The sequence below is a fragment of the Dermacentor silvarum genome, unplaced genomic scaffold (assembly GCF_013339745.2).
Source record: "Dermacentor silvarum isolate Dsil-2018 unplaced genomic scaffold, BIME_Dsil_1.4 Seq234, whole genome shotgun sequence".
Taxonomy (NCBI): Eukaryota; Metazoa; Arthropoda; class Arachnida; order Ixodida; family Ixodidae; genus Dermacentor; species Dermacentor silvarum.
The window spans coordinates 16,268-26,922 of record NW_023605907.1 but is presented as its reverse complement, the minus strand read 5'-3'; the positions used below and the strand labels follow the sequence as shown (position 1 = coordinate 26,922).

At 41.1% G+C, this 10,655-nt stretch overlaps 1 protein-coding gene across 1 annotated transcript; it reads right to left on the bottom strand.

Moving 5' to 3' along the window:
* Positions 1-535: 535 nt before the first annotated feature.
* On the bottom strand, positions 536-10,363 carry LOC125941766 (uncharacterized). Its single transcript, XM_049659597.1, has 5 exons — positions 10,048-10,363; positions 7,735-7,852; positions 2,745-2,830; positions 1,924-2,149; positions 536-627 (listed from the first exon to the last, which is right to left on the bottom strand). The coding sequence occupies exons 1-5, from the start codon at positions 10,177-10,179 to the stop codon at positions 542-544; spliced, it is 648 nt and encodes a 215-aa protein (XP_049515554.1). The 5' UTR covers positions 10,180-10,363; the 3' UTR covers positions 536-541.
* Between the last annotated feature and the right edge of the window lie 292 nt (positions 10,364-10,655).

The following is a 10,655-nucleotide window of genomic DNA, read 5'->3' as shown; positions in this document are numbered from 1 at the left end:
GGCAGCCTGTAAATCTGCTAACTCTATTCAAGCAAGGAAAACTTTTTTTGACAGTCTCACCATCTTTGCAACCCATTAAAACCGGGTGCCCCATGTGGTACTACACTTATCTTCAACGAACGCAACAGGTCTGCACATATCTTTACGTGTATGCGAGGTATGCCGTAACCATCGAATTTCCATTGATATTTCATGGCACCAACAACAGAAAAATTGTAGAAGTTCCATTGGTGTTTCATGGAGGATTTGTTGTACAGTCATGAAAAAGTGGCCACCGTGATTCTGTTGTATATCTATTGGATTATTGTTGTGTTGTTTTTCTACGGGGTCTTCATTGGATTTTCATTGTATTGTTTTTTCATGGGGTCTTCATTGCACTTTTTTGCTGTTCATTGTGTCACACTGTATCTTTATGAAGTTGTTATTGCATTTAGTTCTCAATGTAATGACTTTATGTAATAAGATAATGCTTACTGAGGCTCAATATGAAGTGCAGCCAACAGTAACAAACAAGACAGCGTAAGAAAAGGTAGGCTTTTACTTATTTTATTTCTCGCGAAAGAAGCGAGGAAAGGCTATTTTTGATGTATGGCACACTGGCCCCAGGAAACTTTGAGCAGGTGTATCCTGAAAAAGATGAAGTAAAATGAACAATGCACAGCTTCAGCAAATTAAATAAGCAGTGATTATTGCTTACTTAAGCCAGAAAATTAATCAATAAATATCTACTTGAAGCTCCAAGTACTATTGATGTTCTGCATAAGGAGCTATAAGAACACTATAATGAGTCATTAGCCACATTTACATGAATGCGACAGTGGCGCATCGCATTAATGCACGAGGCGATGCATGGTAGATTTACGTGGCGCTCCCTTCTCGGGAGTGTTAATGCGCTACATGTAAACGGCATCGCATCGCCTTCCCCAAATGTGCTTGGAAATTCTATTCGCTACTGTCGCATTCATGTTAACGCGACTACAGTAAATGTGCCAAGAGCTTTGTCCCAGATGCTACAGAGACAGTATTAACTAAATAAGCTTCTATGCAGATTACACTAGCTTTACGTTCGAATTATTCATCTGAACAAGCCTGTAATATTTTTGTGTTCTCCTTAGTTAAATGATTATTACAAATAGCATTACCTTTGAAATTATCTGATGGTCACTATGGAAATGCAAGGCTTGAAAATAACATGAAAACATTGCATCTGCAACCCACTACTTTCTGTAAAACTCTTTAAATGGTTTAAGAGAAAGCATGCAACATTTTTAAAGTAGGTGCAGCCTGCTGCTTAAACATCACAGCAGTGTTGGTCAGACATGCTGCTAATTAACTAAATCAGCTCCATGTGCAAAGTGGCTGTCACACCAATGTGATGGGGCTCTGCATCTGTGCAGTCACTAAGGTCCTGCTAAAGTGAGCCTTGCATGCAACATGAGTCACGTATATTGACACTATTAGCAATAAGTACTACTTGAAAGTTAAGTGAAGCCAAGAAGTCTTGAAAAATGTTGCAGGCATTTCTTAATAACGAAAAAAAAGGTATAAAAAAGTAGCGCATAGCAAATAGCCGAGCATGTTTTAAAATGTGCCACCAGAACCAGCTAGTGCAGAAGTAGACCTAGGGCTGTATGTGTGCTATCTGGCCAGCTATGATCAATAGTCGAGCTCAACCAATCATTTGTTTTATCAGGTATCTAAAAATTGTGCATAACATCACGGCCACAATGTTAGTAATAAAAGATGTGAACTATTTGCCATTTCACATTATTATTAAGAACACTTACTATACTTTAGCTAGTTGATAACGGTACAGTTGGTATAAGCACAATAGGCTTTGTACGCTTTGGCAACATCCTTTCATATGCATGTTCTTAGATAATTATTTAAGACTAAATGATTGTAATACAATAATGTACACACCTATCACAGCCTCAACACGTACAGTGTCAAGGGCCTCCTTCTGAACAGCCTCGCCCAGATGACAGCCCTTGCCCCCAAAGAGAGACTTGCCGCGGAGCTCAGCGTCAGTGAAGACGTGGCGCAAAAGTACCCTGGCAAATTTGCCAGGGCCACTGCCACTATCACAGGCCCGGCTGAGCTGCTCCAGGACACTCTTGTCAATTAGCGTCCCGCCTCCTATGTCAACCTGGACAAAGAAAATTAAGCGATGCTTTAGGAAGCTCACTTTTGATCACACAGAGCATAAAGGTGAACAATTTATCATCAAATAAGCTAAACAAGTGTCTCCCAGCATCATCGCATGGTTTGCGTTGCAGAGGCATTTCTTTGAGAGTTATTTGCAGTGACTGGCATTGAAGCGTCTGTGCGAGTAAAAGAAAACACAGCGAGAGACAAAGATAAATTGTTTATCACAAGTGGATTTGGTAATTGCCAGCTGGTTGTCCATAGATATACAAGCCGTCATCAGTGAGCATGATATCGCACACAGTCATTGTTAATGATTGCTAAAGTGCATATAGTACAAGCAACCTTCCTGCGACCGCTTGCCAACTGCCACCACGCCGGCCAGACATCAATCTTAGTCATAGTCGCACATCGCAAATGAACAACTGCATGTCTTTAAGTGGTCCACACAGACCCCTTTCACCATCTAAAGTGAATCCAGGGGCCAGCAACTTGGGAAACACTTATTTTACCTTGCTTTGCTCATGGCATCACGTCGAATACACTATATTGCCAAAAAACAAGGGAAAACAACTGGCAGCACACAATAAGCGTACCTTTGTGCAAGCAATTACGGGATCGTCTTGCTTCTTCTCAACATTGTTGAGGATCCTCTTCAGCCTCTTGACCATCTTGCCAGCTTCTGCATAATGAGCAAGCAATACAATCACTGAACAAAAGTGTACAAGTACTTTGATCATTTCAGTGAAAAAGCACCAAATGCGAATTCCTTATGCAGCGAAATATCTCGTACTTTATAATGAACATTGCGACACATCTGTCAGTCATTGAAGCACGATTTGGCGCAATTTTGTGTCCACAAGTTATACATGTAATTTGCGAGAGTTACTTTGCAAGTACAAAACAATTGCTCAATGAAATATGCAGAGTGAGACTTGGTGACTGGACAACTTGTAGCCTCCACAGGGTTGCCTGCTAATTAAGAAATGGAGTAGAGGTTCCCCTATGTTGCAGAAGGACATTAGGGAAACTGATAACTGCCTAAATGGTGACTAATACCCATGTCACACGGGACAACTTAAGTGCAATTTGAGCGAGTGCACTTCGCCGCGAGTGTCATTCGCACACGGCCACACGGGAACGCGTATCGACACTTGCTGCAAAGCACACTCGCCAGTGAGTGTGTTCGTCCAAACTCACTACACTGCGCTGAAGTGCGTTGTCTCGGTAGCAGAGGCTCAGAAATAAATGAACGAATATTGAAAGCAGATTCAGTAGTAACTTTAGACCACCTTTTTCGTGATTAGAAATGTTAAAAGCGAATAATATGTGCCATACTTAAAACAAAAGAAAAAAAAAGCTACTGCACTATTCTCAATCTGCGGCTGTTTAAATGTAATCACCGTAGAATTGTTTATGCCTGTGCTAGCCACCCTAGCTGTGCAGCCGCCGTCATTTGTTCCGAGTTCATAGGATGGAAGTAGTGCATCAATGATGATATGGTCGGACGAGGAGACTAAGACGCTACATGCGATAGTACAGTTTCTTGCCATTTATAATGGCGACACGTTTGTCGTGCTACAAATGCCGTATAGACGCTCAAACGACACAATCCAGCGTGGGTAAAGGTCGAACGCTGCCCTTACTCAGCTAGCGAATAAATCGAGCGGATCATGACAGCGTGTCCATTTAACTTCGCCATTTTACAGCCAAGCTGACTACGCGTCACTTGCGTCTTTAGCAGACTCGCTCTTGATTATGCAAAATTGACGCAATTCTCTGTATTGTCTGAGTGCATGAAAGGTCAGCGGTGTCTCAGAGTGGTTCGTATACAACCAATGCGCAGCAATAACACGCTCCAAATGCTCAAATCAGTTCTTGTGCCATCTGCAACGGAATCTGGCAATTTTCCTCTGCTCGCCTTGGATGCGCACTCTTGCCCTGTTCGGTAATATTAATGCTGTTGCAATGAACTCCTTCGTTAGAACTAAAATTTATTCTAAATGCTCCTTTGAATATTATGCACTGTTATTTTGAAAACCATGCTTAAAATAACAAACATGTGTTGTGCCTACTGATTCATCCATTGCTAGTGTCATCAATTCCACAGGACACTTTTCTTTCTTGCGTAGCAGCGCGCTGCCAAAGTGACACTCAGTGCATTGAAGTGCACTTGCTTGAAGCGACACTAAATTTGCCTGTGTGAAATGGGTATAAGAGGGACAAGTACTACATCAGAAAACAGTCATAAGATTAACCATGCCTTATATGAATGTGTGCTCTAAATTTGATGGTTTCGTAGTTGTGGTTCAGAGCAGATTAAATGGCTCAGAACAATTACTCAAGATACATGAGAAACACACAAGAACATCAGAAGAGCTGCAGTTTCACTACTACAGAGGGAGCAGCTCTTTTTGTAGCGACAAATAAGATGGCATATTTCTTTGTAATTTCTATTACTTTACTGTACACTACAAGTAAATTAGTTTAAAGTGTACTCAATGTGTATTTATTATGTAAACAGCCCACAGTAATAGGATGATGAAAAGACACATACCATGTACTACTCAAGAGGAAACTCTCTTAAAGTTTGTGTTTGGCACTTCATTTCTTCATATCAAATGGCTTGTTCATGTGTCGATACCCACATGCACATTCTCATCACAATATGCTACACATTACAAATTCTCAAAGCCATGTGCACCCACTGAAATTGCACTCCACAGTGTTTACAGTTTTCTTCCAATATGTTTAGATGGAAACATAATGAATGAAATAGGGAGAACCCAGCTGATTGAATGAAAGAGCACACAACTGACTGAAATTCAAATGAAGTGGACGTATATATGGTGAAAAGTGGGGGATGTGAGCAGCTACCTAATAAAAACAAAGAAAAAAAGAAGAATGTGAACAGCAAAAAAAATTTAATTCTATGTTGATTAAAGAATGGGACAACTCTGGCTTACGATGCAGATGTTTTTGATCGTTCGGAGGTGCACTGTTACAAAATCTGTCCTCGACGTGCGTGAGCAAAATCAAAGGAGTGCTTATGCAAGTTTTGTTATCACATCATGAATGCTTCCTAAATCTCTCTTCCTAGTGGTCTTTTCGTGCTCACAATTTTTGTTCTTTCTGACAGCGCAGAACATTTGCATTGTTTACACTAAGTTGCTGGCACATGTACCCATGTTCACATAGCTATTCATTGATACAACACCCAATCTGTCCTTGCTGCATGACAGGAAAATCCTATAAAAAATGTTGCTGGCATATTCTCCAAACTTCCACCCGAGTTTCATTTCGCAAGCATCTTGGCTTTCCACCTTTTCTATCTCATTAACTGGTTTGCACATTACTTTTCGTTTGTGTGACAGGTTATGGTTGTACGGTAAAATTACAGGTTTCCAGATTTGTACCCATGTTTTTTTTCGTGTGGTCATTAATTGCCAGCTTTATATATTTGGGATATTGCGAACATGCTGTTCAGGTATACCCTATTTATCTGCAGTTCTAAGCTTTCTGCTACTATGTGGTGGCCCCATTTTCTGACTGCCCGGGTGGTACATGCCAAGGCAATGCCTCTATACCACTTCTAGTTGGCTATTCAAAACAATTTTTTATATGTCCTGGTTTTTTGTAAACACTGATTGTGTGCTGTCTTTAGTCATAAATTTAAATCTTAGAACTACAGTGTTCCTTCTCATGGCACTTTATGCATAAATTCCACCCCTGTGTGCACATTTTGAAGCAAGGAATTATGAAACAGCAAGAGCTGATTAGATATTAGGATTATTTAAAATCTGGCGAAATATAAAATACATTGCTGCATCACTGCAATAAGCCATGCAAGAACCTCTCAGTAAGAAAAGAACATCCCTCTTACACAAAGCACCTACTTCACCTATATACATGCTTAAAGGGCTACCGACGTCATAATTGCATCAATTTTCTTTTTGCTGTATGGTGCATTTGTGTAAACCCCAGAAAAAAAAATGTGAAATGCCTCAGAGCGCCCTAAATAATTTACTATGGTAGCTTTTCTACAGTCAGTTTCAGTTACATTTCCAAGGAGCATACTGTGTTGTGATACATGGTCACGTGGGAGCAGGACATTGTGACATTCTGACACTCGCTCCAGCTTGTTCGATCACCTCAATATAACTCGTGGACTTGCTCGACATGCTACTGTTCATTCTGACGGCCAATGTAGCAGCACAGAAAACGACCAAATGAGCTAAAGCGAATGTCAAAACGTTGCAATGTCCTGTTCTTACATACTGTGTCATAACATCACAACACCATATCCCCCAGCAACAAAACCTAGCTCAGAAATACGAGATAACTAACAGTACTTTGAGGCATGTCACAATTTCTTTCCACTATTTAGAGGTCTAGGACATTCATTTAACGAAGAAATTAAGTCGAAAATATCATGTTAGCATCCCTTTAAGATATCGCCTATGAAAAAAATGCTGATGAAATTTAGTGCTGGTTTTTGTCTTGCTCTTCCCGTATTTGTCTGCTTCGCACAGTACCTTTTCCTGAGCAATGTGAAATAACTTTTCCAGCAACAAGTTTTATTATTAAAATGAACATAGACGGTTGCTCAAATTATACAGTAAAATGTTTCAAAGGTCAGCTGAAATAAAATGTCACTCTTGTTAAATTTGCTATATATGATTAATAGATACCATTGAACCAATCTTGGCAAAGCAGCAGAGCTGGTAATTGTACAATATTTTTTAACAGCCTTTAAACATCACCTAAGCAGATGATACATGCATTTAACAGCCTCGCCATAATTTTAAGTCCCAGCATGTTATGTCAGATTTTTTAGTGCACTGCAGGCAGTTGCAAGCTGTCACGACTGAGGCTGGCCTCACGTTGCCATGCCTGGAGAGCCACAGACTAATCAGAACATGTGGGTCTCACAAGTGTCTACTATGGCGAGAGGGCTCATTGCAGCACTTCATGCCGGCCATGGCGTCTGCGTTACGCAGCAGTGTGGCCTAGAATGCACAGGTGCAGCGTTTAAATCTCGGAGGTTACGTCGAGGAGCAGTGTCTTAAGTGATGCGAAACTTCTACAGAGCAATAATGGCGGCGTTTTATCTTTTCAGCTTGAATATTAAAATAGGTATTTTGCTATATGAGGGATTGATGTGGGCCTAGTTGGTGGTGCATTTGGAAGGGGAAACGAGGACAATGAAAGATCAACAACACAGCGCATGTGTTGCCGATCTCATTGTCCTCGTCTTACGCGCCGTTTCCCCTACCAAATATTTTTGCTAGTTCTGCTCATATTTCAAAAGTAAAATTTTGCACAGAGGCTGCTCTATGCCAAAATTATCTGAAAAAAGGCTTTTGACATGGTTCAAGACTTTGTTACAGTTGGCATTCACCAATATTACGTATGCTGCAAGAAAGGAATGCAGCGCTCAGAAAAATGAATGTTTCATGCATTAAAAATCCTAAGGGGAACAAAACCAACATGTAGTGCTGACCTGCATGTAGTTTATGTGCCTTAAAGCGTCATAAGTAAACTGAAGTATGAGTAGGCATATGGCTTCTGCTATAAGGTGCTTACCAGTAAGATAGCTGTGCTCCTCCTGAAGCCTCTTCAGGCTTTGGATTTCAGCCTTCAAGGCTTCATTTTCCTCCTTCAGCTGGTGCACTTGCATCCCACATTCGCTGCAAGCCCCATTCTGAAATCATGAGAGTGCATGCATTCTCAGGCATCAAAGAGATAGAAAAAAATTGTGCAGATGTTCAGCCAGTAGCATAACTGGGGATTACTTCTGGAGGTTGGTTTTTGAATGCTTGTCAGTGACTGAATGTTTTCGGTACTTTTAAGGAAAAAGAGGAAGAGAACAGAACGACCATTTGCCTTGGAAACGAAATTTCATATCACGTGAAGACTGGAAAACATGTAATCAGAACTCATGCCCCTCATTACTCATCACGTATGCGTAGCCCCTGGTTGCTAACAGAGAATGAAATTCTTTATTCAACAATGTGATCAATGCCGTGCTTGCACAGCTATCATCTCTTTTGATGCACATTTTGCACTCTTACACTACTACCAAAAATATAGTTGATAAAAAGTATGCACCAGAGACTCCTAGCTCCTTAACATGCATGCATTTACAAAGCCTGATGCTAAATTTAAAACCTCCTTTTCTCTTGTAAACTAAGTCATATGATGCAATGAATATAGTTGCAAGCAAGCAACAGGAATAAGCGGTGGACATTGTTTACCTTTTAGTCTACAGGGCACTACTAATATCAGCCCTTGATGTGTAAAACTACTGCACTCACAACCTCACAGCTGGTGCATAAAAATAGGTTTCAATTGAATTCTGTCCCCTGATACAATGGCGATCTTAGTGTGACGTAATGCATCAATGCAGCAAATGAATGTAGCGCCGCCATGTATTGCAATGTCTACTGTGCGCTAGCTTCCCAAATTTCGCCCCAACAAAACTACGTCGTGATGCAGCAATGGCGCAATTTAGGAAAAAAGGACCCTTTTGAAACAATATGGGGCCACAAATTCCAGTAGGCGCAAATTAGAGCCGAATTCCCACTACTGCCAAGTTTAACGGAACTTGCACCAGATAGATCTACGAGAATACACAAATTTTAAAACATTGCTGAAAGATTTTTCAATGGTTGTGACCCATTTCTTGCACGTTTTCCACAACTCAGATACTGCCTTAAATGCATGATTAAGACTTAGAGATTGACTCTAACCAAATAAGGAAATTTACTAGCCTGACGTTTTGGAACCAATTCGGCTCCTTCAGGGGGTATTCTTCAGAGGCGGCCGCCACCTCCGAAGAATACCCCCTGAAGAAGGAGCCAAATTGGTTCCGAAACGTCGGGCTAGTCAATCAATTTTCCCAACCAGATAGGTAATTCTGTCGAAATGTTTAGCTTCAAGTTAAATGCATGGTGTATCATATATGACATGTGCAAGTTTATATAAAACCAACAGGTAATGAAGCCAAGGAAAGCACAGGGGTAATTAGTTGTGACTGAAATTGGAATGTAGAAAATAATGAAGGAAAAGGAAGTGGATGAAAAGATTACTTGTTTGTGGTGGGGACAAAACCCACAACCTTTGCATTAGGTTTGGTCTTTTTATCTAGACAAGGCCTTTTTATCCACCTTAATTTCCCTTTTCTACATTTCAATTCCAACCACAGCTAATTAACCCTATGCTTCCTTTCTTCATGTATGTGTCAAATTTGGCAATCATGCATTTCTTTAAAATTTGATGTTTGCTCAAACATACTAAGAAATATGGGGTTTTACGTGCTAAAACCCACAATCCGATTTTCACGTATGCCGCAGTGGGGAGTCTGGATTATTTTTGATCACCTGGGAATCTTTACCGTGCCACCACGAGCGTTTTTGCGTTTCACCCCCATAGAAATGCGGCCGCCGCTTTTCACAGGAAAACAAAAATTCAAGCAGTAAAGGGTTTTAAGCACAAAGTAATTAGACACATAAGTTATCTTTATGTAAGCGTTAAAAAATATTTTGGTGCATTTCCTTGTTTCAGTGTCACTGAATACATTAGTAAAACCTGGACCTAGTGAGAATTTGTAGTATTTCCATTAACTATTATTGTACCCTCAGATGCGAGAATCTCCTTCAGCCCTTTTGGAAATTAGTCGGATTTGTTAAGAGGGGGGTGACTGCAAAATGCCCACGCACGTGCGCCGTAAGCACCACGTGGACCCGCGATTGTATACTAAGAACGGCGTAATCCCATCTTTTCTAAACATTGTAGTGTTATTAGCTGCAACAAAATGCATGCAACAAGTTTAAAACATGGTTAGTTTCTCTCATGAAGCGTAATTCAACACTGCGCCCACGTGGGGTTTATACGAACCCCTTCTGCCGTTGAAATGCTTGCGCCCGCACCAGCGACAAGCCGCGACCTCTTCTTTTCAAGGGCTTGCGGGCTCCCTGCAAGAAATATTGCGCAATAGCAAGTGCTTAAACAAGGACTCGACAAATACATACACAGGGAGTGAGAGGAGGCAATGCCCCTTGTCAAAGCCTAAAACGTCATGAGCCGAGCATAATAAAGCACCGAGCAGGACCAAATAATCTGTACACTTTATAAACGTTTGCCGTAAAGATCATTTCGTTGCGCTAACAGAGACGACACATGGAGTGTCGTTATAGCACTTGAATATGGTGATAGTTACGTCTCCGTTTTAGGCCTCTCTGACAGTGCCAGCATCACTTGCGATCTTTAATGGGTGCTTTAAAGTATGGCGGTATATATAGATGCAAACATATAACATAACATAAATGCTTACCACAGTTGAGTAGGATCGCCGTGGCCGCTGGTTGGCCTTCCTCCCAAAAGACGTCCTGGATGCTGCCCTGCAACTTTTTTATTGCGCCCTCCTGGGCCACAAACCTATAACCTACATTCGTGTCGGCGAGTGCGCGGACGGGATACACATCCCATTTTTCCTCCGCCACCCA

What these genes read in the sequence shown, in the direction of transcription:
- LOC125941766 (XM_049659597.1), bottom strand. Translation starts at nt 10,179, where the DNA reads ATGTATTTGTCGAGTCCTTGTTTAAGCACTTGCTATTGCGCAATATTT. An exon ending in GCATTTCAACGGCAGAAGGG is followed by an intron (nt 7,853 to 10,047) that starts GTTCGTATAAAC and finishes TCATGATTTCAG; the next exon opens with AATGGGGCTTGCAGCGAATG. An exon ending in CCGTAATTGCTTGCACAAAG is followed by an intron (nt 2,150 to 2,744) that starts GTACGCTTATTG and finishes TTCTTTGTCCAG; the next exon opens with GTTGACATAGGAGGCGGGAC.